General features: G+C 39.7%; 1 protein-coding gene across 1 annotated transcript; it reads left to right on the top strand.

Moving 5' to 3' along the window:
* LOC8069102 (probable leucine-rich repeat receptor-like protein kinase At1g35710) lies at positions 8575–12057 on the top strand. Its single transcript, XM_002461637.2, has 4 exons — positions 8575–9723; positions 9793–10105; positions 10385–11581; positions 11708–12057. Exons 1-4 carry the CDS (start codon positions 8575–8577, stop codon positions 12055–12057), a joined length of 3009 nt encoding a protein of 1002 aa, XP_002461682.2.

Here is a 17173-nt window from a genome sequence, read left to right as displayed (position 1 = left end):
GTGATTTGTTTTTGGAATGATATTTGGAAAATCATAGTAAATGCTAGAAAAATCGTAAAATAGCAAATATAGACTTTTTGGAATCCTTGTAAAATTGTCTATCCAGTAGATCTATAATATGTCATGTTTTAGTTTGAAATTTTAGCTTTAAAAATAGATTTAGGCAGTTAGGTTTTAATTGCTTATTGTATTTGTCTTTTTCATAACTGTAGTAGTAGTGCTCAAATAAATATGAAATTATTGTGATATGCTTTTCATATGATATTGGAGGTCTAGTAATTGTTTCATGAATTTAGGAATAATAGATTAAGAGATATAAAAATAACTAATGCCCTATGTTGCTTTGCTCTTATTCTTAGTAGATTTGCATGTTTATATTGTTTGACTCAGTTAAGATGTGTTGCTTTGCTCTTATTCTTAGTAGATTTGCATGTTTATATTGTTTGACTCAGTTAAGATGTGAATCTTGCCTTAAGGTAAATATATGAGTTGTAGTACTTTTCATAAGCTTTCCCAAAAGCTAAACAACACAATTTTTGGTTAAGCACATGTGTAGTTATAGTATTTTAAAGTAATGTTTAGAACAAAGTTCATAATTTAGTAAGCTTTCTAGAAAAGATGTAGCAAATATTCACTTTTAATTATTTATAAGTCAACTATTTATTAGTCAACGATTGACTTAGAGTATTATCTTCAATGTTCATACTATACTATATAACATTTCTGATAACATATATGCTTTAGAATCTTGCAATGACGACTTCTCCAAGTGAAAACACGGAGCAGGCACAAGGGTCCGGCCCTATGGAGCAAGCACCAGGGTCTGGCCCCACCGTGCAAGAAAAAGGGACAGACCACACCGAGAAGGCACCAGGGTCCGGCCCACGGTGCAAGAAAAAGGGTCAGACTGCACCGAGAAGGCACCAGGGTCTAGCCCCACCGTGCAAAAAAAGAGGTCCGACCGCACGGAGCAAGAAAAAAGGCCCGAGCACGCAGAGAAGGAACAAGGATCCCACAACACGGAGCAGGCAGAAGGGTCACGTGAGTCAACTCCTTCGTACGAGACCTCGGTAAACGACATTCCTGATCCTCGCATAGAGAGGAACGCCCGTCGTGAGTACGCACGTGACCCCGATTACAACCCAGAGATAGAAGAGGTGAATTACTCGTTCATAATTATATGTTTCTATACTTTTATGCGCCTCATTCATAATTACATGTCTCTATATGAATAGGAGGTGCTATCTCAATTGAAAGAAATGGAGGAAATCCTATCCCAAGAAGAAGTTGCACATGAAAGTGCACCTGAGCCGACGACGGAGACGACCACTGAGACCGGGAACAAAAGGAAACGAGGTGAAAGAGGATTGAATCAGTTCCCAAAAGTAACTTATAGAGTTACAGATGTCAGTGCGACTGGACAACCCTTAGCTCCAGCGGAGACCTTACCTAAGTGGCGTAACACACTCGGTTTCTTAGTTAGGGACCATCTTGACATCACAGTCAGGGAGTGGAAAAATGTGGACAACAATGAGATCACAAGAATGTGGAACAGGCTGCTTACGAGGTTTGTTTTACCTCAGGGTTCAGAAGACCTCGTAAAAGAGCACACATTGAAGCAATGGGGGATCAGGTTTAGGAATTACAAGTCTGAGTTGAATTCAAAGTGGGCAAAGAAAGGGTTGGACCCGACAAAGAGGTATAAAATCACGGCTGGTCAGTGGGCAGTGTTTCTAGAGCAGAGGAATTCTGATGAGTTCAAAGCTTTGAGCGAATCCAAATCTGAACTCGCAAAAAGGAACAAGTACCACCACCACCTAGGCACAGGTGGTTACCAGCGCAAGCTTGCCCAATGGGAGCAAGAGGATGAAGCGCAGAGGGCTCAGGGTTTGCCGGCGCTCCCTGACCAACTTGGTCGCAGGGGCTCGCGGTGGGTTCGTGCTCGGGTACCGGCAAAGAAAGCCAATTCTGGCTTGTCATTTGCTGACCCAATGGTCGAAGAGGCTGCGAAGAATATTTTTAAGGTGGCAGCTAAGCAGAAAGCAGGCGAATTTAAGCCACAAAGGGAGAAGGATGTTCTTACTGTTGCTCTGGGTAACCCAGAGCATCCCGGTCGTGTACGTGGTATCTCATCCAAGGAAGGATGGAAAGAAGGATTCGGACCAGAGTGGGAAGGAATGTATAGAAAACGCGATCGCTACAAGGAAGAATTGTCTAATTTTTTTAAGGAGGAGGCTAAGAAAGAAGTCGAACAGGTGATGAATAAAATGCTCTCCGATCCTCCTCCTGAGTTGATGCAGCGACTGGCGTCTGCAATGTCTAGCCAATTGAGTGGTCAGCCTCGCCAGATGCAGCTAGTGGTCGCCCCGACAACATCACAACAGGCTCCAGTTGTCCCAAGTAGTGTGGCGTCTACTGGAAACATGGACCGGTATCCAGTTGACGAGATTGAAAGTCCTGTTCGTTGCTCCCTAGTCATAAGGTACGGTCTTAACAATAATCGTACAAGGGAAGTAGCCACAGGACTTGCAATCCCGGGGCGCCAGTTTCATGGTAGCGAAATTCCAGAGGACTATTGTAGGGTGGAAGTGCAGACAGTTGTCCAAGGATATGAGGATGACATGCTAGACATTCCTGGTCCTGAGGGTATTGAGAAGCTGGGACAAGCTATCAAGAATTTCATTCTTTGGCCTCGACGAGACGTCCTGTTGTCTGAGGTACCACAACCTTCATCCCAAGAAGTACCACTCACTCAGGAGTCGTCCCTTCCAGATGTCGGTGGTAACATAACTCTTCCGAGTCTACCACCCTCTCCGATCTTCGCTCCACCATCCTCACCTATAATGCCTCACCCACCATCCCCACCACCATCACCTAAACCACAACCTTCGCCAGCACCACCAGAATCTTCCACACCACCACCACCCAAAAATGCCGAGACACCACCACAACCAACCAAAGATGACGAGACGACACCACCGCCACCAAAAAAGTTAAAATTTTCGGTGTCCAAATTGATTTCTCCGTTCGAGCCAAAGAAGAGGAAGTCTGCTGGTACTGCCCTATTTTTGTCAGGAATTGCAATGAGCCGCACGACAAAATTAGTTGACTTGGCTGAGCACGAGAAGGCAGCGAAGAAGTCTGAACCAGCTTTTGTAAATATTAGGCCACCCACTAAAGATGATTATAAATATGTCCCTAAGAAATATGAGTTGGGTAGGCCTCTACTCACTTGGGATAAACTTAAAAAGGTCCCAGCTGGTGTAAAAAGGTTCCATGACTGGTATATGAGAGCAGCTTCTGTTGGCATTGACACGATCAGTGTAGATATACCAGCAGAGGCATTTAATAGTGATCATACAAGAGCAATTGTGACCTTCGAGGACATGTGGTTAATGATGAACCTACAAAGACTCAACGTGCAGCTCATAACTGTGTTTGCATTGTAAGTGTCACTTATGCAATGCTTTAATTTTGTGAGTTATTATTTGTGAGTTACATTAAATTTTAATACTAACATACAAGTGCACGTTACAGAATGCAATATGAACAGCAACAGATGCGGTACGGTCCGGATCCAAGCACTAATACGAATAAAAGGGTCGCGTATATGAGCCCAATGAGGATATGTGAGGACGAGCACACTTTTAGGATCGGAAAAGATCATGACTCCTTAAAAGGTTTGGATCCAAAAGAGCAGGAGGACGAAATAAAGAAAAGGGAAAAGAAACAAATAGCTAGTTACGGCCTCTACCTAGCCATGACAATGCTAGAGTTTCAAGACAGGGAATTAATATTCGCACCATATCACTTTAGGTAAGTGTCAGTTTGCATGCATCGTATTAATAGTTAAAATGCGCACTTTGATCACAAAGTTCATTCTCTCAGGGACCACTGGATCTGCTTAATGATTAATCCCAAGCATGGACGTGTGCATGTCCTAGACTCCGCAGACTATGAACCAACAACTTATGCACCATTCATTTCTCTCTTAGAACGGTAAGCTAAGTAAAATATGCATACAAAATTTTATAAGAGTTTGACAATAACTTGCAGAATGTTTTTGATATCATAGGGCCTATAGGTATTATAAGATTAAAGGGAGAAAGTGCGAGTCAGGAATACAGGGGCAGCCTTTGAGGTTCTTTTATAAGTGGCCGGTACGTATGAAAGTTTACCAAGTTATTCTCGCTAGCTATATACATAGAATACGCATCATGTTGCAACTCACAAATATGCTCTTTTTCTTTATATAGTGTCACAAGCAACCACTAGGATCGGTCCACTGTGGATTCTACGTATGTGAGTTCATGAGAGAGGGTGGAAGATATATGACTAACCCTTATAAGGTAATTAATGCTCTAAGTAATTAAGGTTGTTAATTATGTATTATGAACATTAAATATATGATGTTTTCTAACTTCCTGTGCAGCAAAAAGACTTTGAAAAGGCGAAGAGCATGAGTGAAACCACTTTATACAACATAGTTGAGGACCTCTGCAAATTCATGTTGCGAGAAGTCATTCCCAGCGAAGGGAAATATCACGATCGGACCAGCGCCCTAGCAAAGCCTGAATACGGAGCGCTAAGGGAGATTAGTAGGCTTAAGCTAACTCGATCCGGTTATTAGAGCAGAGGTTTCAGAGATGAAACCTCTAATGCATGTAACAGAAAAAACTTGATGTGTGATCATGTTTGTAATTAATGTAACCTTATGTAAAGTAACAGTATATATAAATGAATTGCATGTTGCAATGGTTTACATGATCTCTAGGCTTCAGTAGTTTGAATATTATGTGTGTGTGTATATATATATATGTTGTATGTACATATTAAAATATAAAATGAAAAAAAGGTTCTGGTGGGATAATTTAGAATTGGGCGGGAGATTTAAAATTTTTAACACAGGCGGTTATATAATGAGAACCGTCTGTAGAAAGTTCATTTCTACAGGCGGGTTGCATAGCTGAACCGCCTGTAGAAATCTATTTCTACAGACGGTTCTAGGTTACACGCCTGTGGAAACTCTTGATTTCCACAGGCACCCAGCGCAGGCGGTTCTCCAAACCGCCTGTGAAAAGGGGTTGGGAACCGCCTGTATAGTGCTTCTGTGTACTAGTGGCCTTCATGCTCACAAGTGAACGCTTATGGCACAACATTACAAAAGGGTACTTAGACCTCCGCTACATGGAGGCAAGAGGGAGCCCTATTACAGCCCACCAATGCAGGTGTCAAAAAAACAACAAAACAACAGAGAGTCCACTGCTCAACAGGTTCAGACCACAATCGTGGCAGCAAAAGAACAGAGATCCTACTGCTCGGAGCCTCTAAACTAATCAAAAGACAAACAACAACAAAGGGCTATCCTTTTATTCTTCTCTGGTTCGTCCAGGCATGGCCACTAAAAAGATGCAACGCCCCTACTTCAAAGACGCTGACAACCTTCCATCAGAGCCTCTCTCTTCCTCTTTAGACAACTAGGACTATTGCCTGATCCAATATGCCCCCCCTAACCCCCCCTAAAAATCACCTGCAAAAAAGAGTTAGCAGTTGTCTTTTGGAATACCACATCATTTCTATTCAACCGCAATGCCCAACACATGGCCGCTATCCCCACCATTAATTGACATCTTACCCCTGGAGTAAATCCCCTTGTCCAAGATCCAAACAAATGAGTCGTGTTTCTAGGTGGTTGAATGTTAAAGACAATTGAGATCAGATTCCAAACAAACTGGACCACCCAGCAATTGAAGAAAAGATGTTGGATGGTTTCCTCTAAACCACAAAACATACAACTAGGATCGCCCTTCCACCTTTTCTTCAATAAATTATACTTTGTTAAAACCACTCCTCTCTTTAGACACCAAAGGAAAATTTTAATTTTCAGAGGTATTTTTGTCTTCCAGAAAATCTCCTTCCCCCTGTTCTCTCCTCCCTCATTATGTGAACACATTGTCTTTCTTTAAACGCCAAACAAACTTATCTTTGTTGTTGTTTAAAGAAATTGGTACTATTAGAGCAACCAGCCTGTGCCACTCTTCCAACCTCTCACCCATAATAATCGCCCCGCCTAAAAGAAATATTCAGTGGATGTGGAGTTGAGTCCAGTACTTTGGCTACCGACACATTTCTTTTCCTGGCTAAGTTATATAGGTTAGGGAACCTCTGTTTTAACGGTTGATGACTCACCCACACATCTTCCTAGAACCTAACCTATTGGCATTGTTCACCTTGAAGCTTTCAAACTTAAGCATTGTATTCTTCACCTCCATTTAAACTTGACTAGAAGTGTGAATCCCCTGGTCGTCTCCCCATTTGAGTTATACATTTGTTCTTAACATATTTTCCTCTAAGTACATTTTGCCACATGCCGTCCTCATTAAGGAGCTTGAACAGCCACTTACTAAGAAGACAAATATTATGTGTCTCTAGGTTTAAAATCCAATCCCCCCTATACACCTTGGCTTGCAAAGAATACTTAATTTTTCCACCTATATTTTTTACCATGTTCCTCGCACTACCAAAAAAAATATAGGCTGATAATAATTCAATATTTTTAGCACTCCTTTAGGAATAGCAAAAAAAGACAACATGTACATTGGTAGGCTAGAGAGGACTGAGTTAATCAGCACTAGTCTACCTCTTGAGGAAAGAAATCTCTCTTTCCAACTACTAAGTTTTTTCTGCAAACGCTCTTCCACTGTATTCCAGTGTCTATTAGAAAGCCCTCCGGACGTGCATTGGAATTCCTAGGTATTTAAAGGGGAAACTTCCCTGTACACACCCGAAAATTTCTTTATACTCATTCCCCCGTTTCTTGGCAGCACCAAAGCAAAACAGATCGCTTTTGTGAAAATTAATTTTTAAACCTGAAAGCTTCTCGAAAGCTCCCAACACGAGTTTAAGATTCCTAGCCTCTTCTAGATTGTCCTCCAGACACTAGCTAGATTGTATCGTCCGTGTACTGCAGTATAGAGCGCCCCTCGTCCACCAGGTTCAGAACCAGCCCCCTAAATTGCCCAGAATTTTTTGCTCTTGAGACAAGAAGCTAACCTATCAGCTACCAGGTTGAAAATAATAGGCGAGAGAGGATCGCCCTGTCTAAGTCCTCTTCTCGTCTGAAAATTGCGGCCGGTCTCCTCATTTACCTTAATCCGGGCCCACACTTCCTCGACTAACTACCTCCTCGATCCATTTGCACCAAGTCGGAGAGGCCTTTCATCCTAAGCGTTTGTTGCACAAAGGACCAGTTAACTTTGTCATATGCCTTTTCGAAGTCCAGTTTGAGAATTACCCCATCCTTTCAAAATGTGACACGGTTGTTTTAAATTTGGTTCACATTTCGAGGGGGAGAATTATAGTTTTAAATTAATCCACTTCATTATGTGATCTTTTAAGTTTAAGTCAATAAGTTAATAATAAGGTATGCTCTTTTAAGCATCCATAAACATAAATTCTCTTTTAGCATCTGTTTATGTTGAAGATAATAAGACATTCCAGATGGAGTCAAAATAGTAGGCTGTTATGAGTCCACGTAACCTAAATGTGACTCTAAAGGGTAATGACAATAAGTTCTCCATGATAAACTAAGAAAATCATAAGTGGTTATTATCTACCATTGATCTCATGATCATAATAAGATAAGAAGATGTACAAACTTAATTACTATAAGCAAAGCAATAGAGATATTACATAAGTGGTTATTGTCTATCATTCTATCTTGTTGACTATATAAGCAAAGCAATAGAGATATTACATAAGTTTATCTTGATGGTGTTTCTTATGCTTATTTAAATACTATAAGATTCACCAAGATGGGTCCATAAAAGGGAGTATTTGAAAATTATTTCGCAAATACAAGATGGAGAATAAATGTAGAAAATACAAGGGTAACTTTTGTATGTGTCATTTACTAAAACTTCTTACACGGAGACTGCAATAGCATGTGCGATTGAGGGATGGGTGAGGCTTGGGGCAACGACAAAGTTGACATTCGAAAGGTTCCCTGGCGGCTAACAAAGTGGTATAGATGAGGAGACAAACTAGGAATGGATGTAGTGCCCTTCCGGATCATATATCACTCCATCAGTTGACCTAATCATTGTATATAGCTTGTTGTTGTGTTGGCCAACTCCTTCTCGCACCGTCCATCTCAGTCTCAGGTGATGAGAATGAGACGACGACCATGCGCGGAGCCCGAGCGAGCGAGGAATTGAAGGGAGCTCTGAGATTTTTTTAGATAAAGGATATAAAATCCGGCCAAGGGAGCTCTGAGATGGAAGCCCATCTTCTCAAGTCCAGCCAGCGCGTGCATAATAAGCATAAGCTAATCAAAACTATATACTTACATCACTCGCCGCCGGCTGACCCGCTAGTAGTATATTAACCGATCTGTGTGCTTTCGCCACTGCGGCGTAGTGGCGTGGAATAGACTAAGTAGTACACCATAGCCCCAAAATCAAAACTATATATACATCACTCTGAAGCAAAGCTGAATACGTACTACGTTCGTGCCTTCTCTTCCTACACACCGTAGCCCCAAAAGAAAGGAAGAAAACCACACACACACATGTGATGATAGAGCTAATAATACTCGTCTTGCTCCGTTCGTGCCTTGTCTTCCTGCACGCGGACGCAGCAGGGCACCATGGAGGCGTGCATCTGGGGTCCCAGACAGCAGCCCTGCTCCAGTGGAAATCCACCCTGCGGAACTCGCCGCCGGCAATGGACTCCTGGCAGCAGGGGACGAGCCCGTGCAGCAGCAACTGGTCCGGCGTGGCGTGCGCCGCCGTGCACCGTGGCCGCCGTGCACCCCTTACGGTGACCAAGATCTCCCTGCCGAACGCCGGCCTTGACGGCTACCTAGGTGAGCTCAACTTCTCGACGCTCCCATTCCTCACACACATTGACCTCTCCTACAACAGCCTCCATGGAGGGATCCCACTGTCCATCACCTCCCTACCTGCACTCAACTACCTCGACCTCGGGGGCAACTGGCTGAATGGAAACATACCATCTGAGTTGGGCAGCATGGCAAGCCTTAGCTACCTGGGATTAGACTACAACAACCTCACAGGCCATATCCCTGCATCCCTTGGGAACCTAACAAGACTAGTTACTCTGAGCACAGAACAAAACTTGCTCAGTGGACCCATCCCTGAGGAGCTTGGGAAGCTCACCAGTCTTGAAATTCTGGACCTAGGCCAAAATTCTCTAGGTGGTCGAATACCTAAAATCCTTGGCAACTTGACCAAACTAAGCAACCTCTCCCTAACAAACGTTGGCCTCGACGGCTACCTTGGTGAGTTCAACTTCTCGACGCTCCCATTGCTCACACACATTGATCTTTCCTACAATAGCCTCCATGGAGAGATTCCGCTGTCCATCACCTCCCTAACAGCACTTTCCTACCTCGATCTCGGCTTCAACTGGCTCCATGGAAGCATACCATCTGAGTTTGGCAACATGCCATGCCTTAACCAGATGGGATTCTCCCGGAACAACCTCACAGGTCAGATACCTAAAAGCTTTGGCAACTTGACCAAACTAAATATCCTTCACCTTGATAGTAACAATTTTTCAGGGCCCATTCCACATGAGATTTCTTTGCTTCCAAATCTAAGGAAGCTAGATTTGCATTTTAACCAGCTAAGCGGCCCCATTCCCCCAAGCATGGGGAACCTTACTATGCTAAAACTTATTAACCTCGGTGACAACCGACTCGTCGGATCCATCCCCGCAGAGATTGGGGCCTTGGTGCATCTCGACAGCTTGTATTTATCTATGAACAAGATTTCGGGCTCCATCCCAGCATCTTTCATGAACCTCACAAGCATAGGAGACCTACGTCTTTTCATAAACAATCTGTCAGGTCCTTTGCCGCGAGGATTCACTAATTTCACATACTTAAGATGGATGGAATTGGGAGACAACTCTTTGTCAGGGGAACTGCCCTCTGATGTATGCAAAGGCGGGAATCTTCAAAAGTTCGCCGTTAGCCGCAACATGTTCACTGGCCCAATTCCTAGAAGCCTTCAAACATGTAGGAGCCTGAAGTTTCTTGGCCTTGGTTCCAACAATTTGACAGGAGATATATCATCCTTCGGGCCATACCCACGACTTGTCCAAGCAACACTTTACAAAAACAACTTTTTTGGGTATTTGTCCAAAACCTGGGCTTCAAACATCAATTTGACCTTTCTTGCTATGGAAGAAAACATGATAACCGGAAGCTTGCCTCCTGAGTTTTCAAACCTTGAAAAACTGGAGGTACTTACAATACATGACAACAACCTAACTGGCAGTATACCAGAAGCATTTAGCAATCTTGCCAACCTGTACTTGCTCAACTTATCAAAGAACAAACTTTCAGGCAATATACCACCTGAATTTGGTCAATTGAAAAATTTACAATACCTCGATATATCTGCAAATAAATTGAGTGGATCAATACCACAAGAGCTCAGCGGTTGTACTAAGCTAATATCCTTAAGTATTAATGACAACAACTTGAGTGGACCTCTACCAACAACTATTGGTAGTCTGGGAGGGCTACAGATGTTGTTCGATGTAAGCAAAAACAAACTCACAGGCAAGCTACCTGTGGAACTTGGGAACTTGGTGATGTTGGAGATCCTAAACCTTTCCCATAATCAATTCAGTGGCAGCATTCCTTCCTCCATTGGTAGCATGTCTAGTCTGTCAGCACTTGATGTGTCATACAATGACTTGGAAGGGCCTCTTCCAACAGGACAACTATTCAACAATGCTTCGGCAAAATGGTTCCTCCACAACAAAGGCCTCTGTGGTAATATCTCAGGCCTGCCTGAATGCTCTTCAACTCCAATAAAGGAATATCACAAATCTAGTCTTCACCACTTGGTCCTAGTTACTTCTATCCCAATGTGCATAGTTATTATTCTCTCAATTGTTGTGTTAGCTATGATCCTTCGCAGAAGGAAAAGACCTCAAATTACAGCAGTTAGAAATACAAGAGATGTTCTCTCGGTTTGGAATTTTGATGGGAAACTAGTGTTTGAGGACATCACCAGGGCAACAGAAAATTTTAGTGATAGTTACATCATTGGAGAGGGGGGTTTTGGCACAGTCTACAAGGCACAACTTCAAGGAGGGAGATTAGTTGCAGTGAAAAAGCTTCACCCAACTGAAGAAGGGATTAGTGACGAGAAGAGATTCCTTAGCGAAATTGAAGTGCTAACAAAGATACGACATAGAAGCATCGTCAAGTTGTATGGATTTTGCTCCCATCCAAGGTACCAATTTTTAGTGTATGATTACATTGAGAGAGGAAACCTTCATATTACCTTGGAAAATGAGGATCTGGCTAAGGAGTTGAACTGGAAGAAGCGAGTTGCTATTGTGAGAGATGTGGCTCAAGCTATCCTCTACTTGCACCATGAATGCAACCCACCAATAATCCATCGTGATATAACAAGCAACAACATCTTGCTAGATGCAACTTTCAAGGCTTATGTTTCAGACTTTGGAATAGCAAGGATGCTCAAACCGGATTCATCCAACTGGAGCGAACTAGCAGGAACATATGGATATATAGCACCTGGTACGTGGTCAGTTAGATTTTTCTTGCATATAGCAAATATATTCTTGTTACCATTTGCAAATATGAAATATTTCACTGTGGTTCGTCACTATGTTTGATTGTTGTCTGTTCTTTATTTTGATGCAGAGCTTTCTTACACATCAGTGGTGACAACAAAATGTGATGTCTATAGTTTTGGTGTCGTCGCGCTGGAGATTGTGATGGGAAGATACCCCAGAGAGGTACAGTCCATTGCTTCGATGGAACAACATCATGAACTTGCAATAGAGGATTTGTTGGACCAACGCTTATCATCACCAACAATCATGGAGAAGAAAGAAATCTCTTTGCTAGTCGAACTTGCATTTGCTTGCCTACAAACTTCTCCTCAGTTCAGGCCAGAAATGCAGGACGTCTATCACAAAATTGCTCTCCACAAACCACCTTTTGTCTCACTTTCTCACGAACATACACCTGAAGAAATAATCAACGGATAAGTGTAAGTTTATTTATGTTGCATCAAGCATTTCAAAGTGTGTACTGTGCAGTCAAAGATACAAAAGCACTTGTATTGAATAATAGACCCAAAGGGAGGATATATCAGTATATGGTATCTCCCTGCAGTAATGTTGTATTTGAAAGACTTGACAATCAGTACTTAGCTTAGAAATGTAAAACTTATAAATCCTATCCATTTATATTGTTGATCTTTTTGGCATATCCGAAAGCCTTGGTAAATGTGTCTCCCTCCACCCAACTTTGTGCAATATCCCATTAAGGCCTTGTTTAGTTCACCCCGAAAACCAAAAAGTTTTTAAGATTCCCTGTCACATCGAATCTTTTAACATATGCATGAAACATTAAATATAAATATAAATAAAAACTAATTACACGGTTTACCTGTAAATCGCGAGACGAATCTTTTGATCCTAGTTAGTCTATAATTGGACAATATTTGCCACAAACAAAGGAAAGTGCTACATTAGCGAAATCCGAAAACTTTTCGGAACTAAACAAGGCCTAAGCACAAAATTGCCCAAGATGGATCAGGTTTTAAAAGGTGAGTCGTTGCTGTGAGCTATATGACATGATACTCATAGCAAGATTATGACATGGGCCCCAAAATTCCCTGCAAGATGCTGACATCAACCTCCACCTAGTGTCATTTTCTCTTTATGTTCTTTCCCCTTCTGTATAGTCTACTAATGCGTAAGAAACAAGCAACAGTGGCTAATGTACTTAATTCCACCCCTCTCAATGTGTCTTTTAGAAGAGCACTAGTTGGAAACAAGTTGTTGGAATGGCAAAGTCTAGTTGCGAGAGTTTCTTTTATTAATCTAAATGAGGGTCGGGATACTTTCGTCTGGAACTTAAATAATAATGGCTTATTTTCTGTTAAATCCATGTACAAATACTTAGTTAATAATAGGATTAAGGTTATCTAGGAAATTTGGCATATGAAAGTGCCCTTGAAGATTAAGATTTTTCTTTGGTTCTTAAAAAAGGGTGGGACTGACAAAAGACAACCTTGCTAAAAGAAATTGGAATGGGAGTAAGGCTTGTTGTTTTTGTAGCACACCTGAAACTATCCAACACTTGTTTTTTGATTGCCATTATGCCAGATTTCTTTGGCGTGTTGTATTTATTTTGTTTGGTATTTTTCCTCCAAGGAACATGAACCATCTTTTCAATAGTTGGTCAAAGCTAGGAGGATCCAATCATAATCATCTTTTATTAACTGGGGCTGCGGCGTTTTGCTGGGCAATATGGATCACAAGGAACGATGTGGTTTTTGACAAAGGTCACCCAAAAACTTTTTTACAGATTCTTTTCAGGGGGACACACTGGTTACGATTTTGGGCTCTGTTGCAGCGCTCGGATGACGACAAGGAACGGATTCGTGACGCTTGCAAGCTACTAGAATCGAGAGCCATGAAGTTCTTCGCATCGCATGGATGGTCCTTCATTTACCGTCTTAAACATTAATTCTGAACCTATAATAAGTTTTAATTATGGATGTGCTACTATAATAAATTTGGACTGATGCTTCTTTTTCTTCTTAGAAAAAGGCTGAAGCTGGAATTTTCCATTATCTAAAAAAAACTAATGCGCAGAAGCAATTAGACATGATGTCCGTCATGCAGTCTATAAATATGCAAAAATAGATTGTATGCTTGTTAGTCCTCTGTTTCTCCTTTGTTCTGAGAGTAAAATGCTCGCTTGTCCGAAAAGTCATGGTTGAAAGTACCGTTCGCTGATTTGTTGTGAGAGAAAAACACTGTTTATAGGCAGAAAAAAAAATATGGCTTATAAGACAGTGAACGGAGCTCTTTGGCATTCTCCAGTTGGTTCTTATGTGGTAGGAGTAGTTACTAGTTGTTTCTTGAATCTTTAACCGTACCTAGCAAAAGAAAACATATAGTGCAAAAGAATATGTGGAAATCAAGCAATAAAGGAGGAAAAGCCTCAACTCTATTTAATTGTCCGCTGAAAAAGTTTGGTCCTGAACTCCTGATCAAAGAACCCGTAGTGGATCAAAGAATCTATGTTGGACGGCTTATCAGCCGAATCTGTCAGTCATTCAGCATTGACAAATCAGCAAATAGTACTTTCTATCATTGACTTTCATATGGTAGAAAATATTGTTCACTGATTTGTTGTGAGAGAAAAAAACACTGCTAAATGGCTAGCAGATTCAGCTGATTAGCTCTAGCAAGCCGGAGTTGTGATGGTTTTTGGCAAAAAGTTCATCTATGTCCCTATCCTGATCGTATTGATTCTCCTCCAGCTTCGGTGGCCGGCGAAACAGTGGGGGAAAGGGAAAAGGGGGTTAATTGGCAAACGTGGTACTAAAAATCCATCCAAACCTTTTGTCAAGCAACGTCTTGTGGACCAATCTTTCTTGCCAATCGTTGGTGCGTAAACTCCTAGGCTCCTAGCTAATTCCCTCTCATGGTCATGGTTGATTGAACTTTAAGGGCGGGCACTAATTTGCTAGTCAGCACTCGGCAAGATAAGAGGTGGGTTCTCCTCTAATCGCTTGTCAGTTTGTTGGAATATCAGTCGATATCCTCCGAGGCTCAACTCAACCATGGTTGTTTTGTTGGTGTTTCCTGGTTGCAGGGATGGTGTTCGGGGAATTTCCTCCTTGGACATGGCTGGGGAGGGAGCAAGGATGACAATGTCCCGCAGCATGCGGAGTGGTGAGATTGGCGGAAATCTTCAGGTCCGAACGTTCGGACCGGAGACGCCGTCCGACGGTTCCCGCTCAATCATTCCCGCGCGCACGACGGGGCTGCCAGGTACGTATGTTTTTTTTAATTTCTTTTTCTTTTTTGTTTTTTCTTTCCTTTTCTTTTCTTCTTCTTTTCTTTCCTTTTATGTTTCATTTATTTTTCCCTCCCTGTTAGTTTTCTTCTCTTTTTTTTCTTTTTCTTTTTCTTTTTATTTATTTATTTCTTTTTCTTTTTTCTTATTTTATTTTATTTTTCTTTATCTTTTCATTTTCCTTCCTGCCCGTTGTTGTTCCTATTTGTTTTTTCTATTTTTTCTTTTATTTATTTTGTTTTTTTTCTTTTTTTTTCCCTAATTCATGTTTATAGATTCAATTTATTTTTATTTTTCTTTTATGTTATTTTATATTTTTATCTTTCTTTTATTTTTTCCTCTTTATTTTTTATTCCTTTTTGCGCTTCATTTTTCCCTTTCTTTTTTTTATTTTTTATTTCATTCATCTTTTTATTTTTTTGTTTCTTTTGGCAACACATTAATTTAGTGCTGGTTACAAAGGTGTTTATTAGATTATTTTTGTGGAATACATGCATGCATGTGATTGAAACGCTACAAACGTCTTGATATTGATCCTATGGTGGTTATTTAATTTTTTTAGTGGACTAATATCATAGGAAGCGAGTGATATTATTTTTTGTTTCTGTTTCATTCAATTTTCCATATTATTTTTATTTTATTTTTTATTTACTATCATTAATTAGTTTTATTTATTCTTTTTTATTTCTTTTTTGTCTTTATGTTTGTATAGATTTTTTATTTTTCTACTTTATCTTACTTAATTATTTTTTATATTTACTTTTTTCTTTTCTATATTTCATGAGATGTGATGTAAAATGGTGTTTTTTGCAACGTTTATGTGGTATACAATGCCATGTTTTTTGATGTTTTTTTATGATGTTTATGTAGTATATGTAATGTTCTATGGTTTTCTATGATGTTCATGTGTTATACATGTAATGTTCTATGATATTTTTTTTGATGTTCATGTGGTATTTTTGTGATGTTCTACGATTTTTTTGTGATGTTCGTGTAATATATATCTGATAATGCAACATTCTATATTGTATTTGGCGATGTTCTATATTGCATTTGGTGATGTTCGATGGTTCATTTAGTATGTTCACTTAGTATATATGATGATGTACATAGTGATATTCACGTAATATATATGTGATGTTCTATAGTGTATTTAATGGTGTTCTATATTGTATTTAGTGATGCTCTATGATGTATTTAGTGATGTTCATGTTAATGTTCGATAGTGAATTTAGTGACGTTCATTTAGTATACATGTGATGTTTTTTTTGATATATTTAGTGATGTTCAGGTAATATATATATGATGTTCTATAATGTATTTAGTAATGTTCTATGGTGTATTTAGTGATGTTCGCTTAGTATACATGTGGTGTTCTATGATGTACTGAGTGATGTTCATGTAATGTATTTGTGATGTTCTATAATATATTTAGTGATGTTCCGTAATGTATTTAGTTATGTTCACTTAACATACATGTGATGTTTGCCTTTTATTTTTTCCATATTCCATTGTATATGGTATACACATGATGAATGAGATACTTTATGATTATCTTTAAGTATTTTCACAACATATTATGTAGTATTCATACAACATGTTATGTAGTATTTATACAACATGTTATGTAGTATTTTCCCATGTTTCATTTGTTATATTATACACATGATGTTCTACTTGTGTAATGTTATTTATTATATAATTCTATATTTTTATTTTATTTATTTATCGGTATTATAATACCAATCATTTAAGTGTGTTTTCATATGGAATATTGTTTTTTCTAAATTTAAAACATTTTTCTGTGAAGGCGGAATATTGTTTTATGAATCTAGAACACCACCTTTATTCAATAATAAAAGAAAATATTCTATCTTTATGAAATACATATTCGTTAATAAAACTTTATCTGAATATATTCATGTTGAGATCTTATTTTGAAGCATTTAGTATAAGGAATCCAATAGTGCAATCTGAATTTAATTTGGATACTTGATTTGCTAACTATAACGAAGATGGAACATCGTCTCTTATGAAGATGGAACATTATTTTTTTAATGAAGATGGAACATCGTCGCCATGTTTATAATACCAATACGGTTCTTAGAATATTTTATTATGAAGATAGAACATTATTTTTTAAACCTTAAACATCGTCTCAGCTCAATACAAAAATGTTCTATCTTTATATGATAATTATTCGTTATTAAAATTTTATCTAAATATATCCATGTGAGATCTTGTTTTGAAGGATTTATTACAAGAAATCAAATGGTGTAATCGAAA

This window comes from Sorghum bicolor, chromosome 2 (genome assembly GCF_000003195.3).
Source record: "Sorghum bicolor cultivar BTx623 chromosome 2, Sorghum_bicolor_NCBIv3, whole genome shotgun sequence".
In the NCBI taxonomy this organism is placed as follows: Eukaryota; Viridiplantae; Streptophyta; class Magnoliopsida; order Poales; family Poaceae; genus Sorghum; species Sorghum bicolor.
Note: the sequence above shows the minus strand (reverse complement) of the source record. Positions and strands in the feature narration are given on the sequence as shown.

Coding starts and splice junctions, on each gene's coding strand:
- LOC8069102 (XM_002461637.2), top strand. CDS start 8,575: ATGATAGAGCTAATAATACTCGTCTTGCTCCGTTCGTGCCTTGTCTTC. Junction 10,106..10,384: donor AGGAGATATATCATCCTTCG/GGCCATACCCAC, acceptor GCAATATACCAC/CTGAATTTGGTCAATTGAAA. Junction 11,582..11,707: donor ATATGGATATATAGCACCTG/GTACGTGGTCAG, acceptor ATTTTGATGCAG/AGCTTTCTTACACATCAGTG.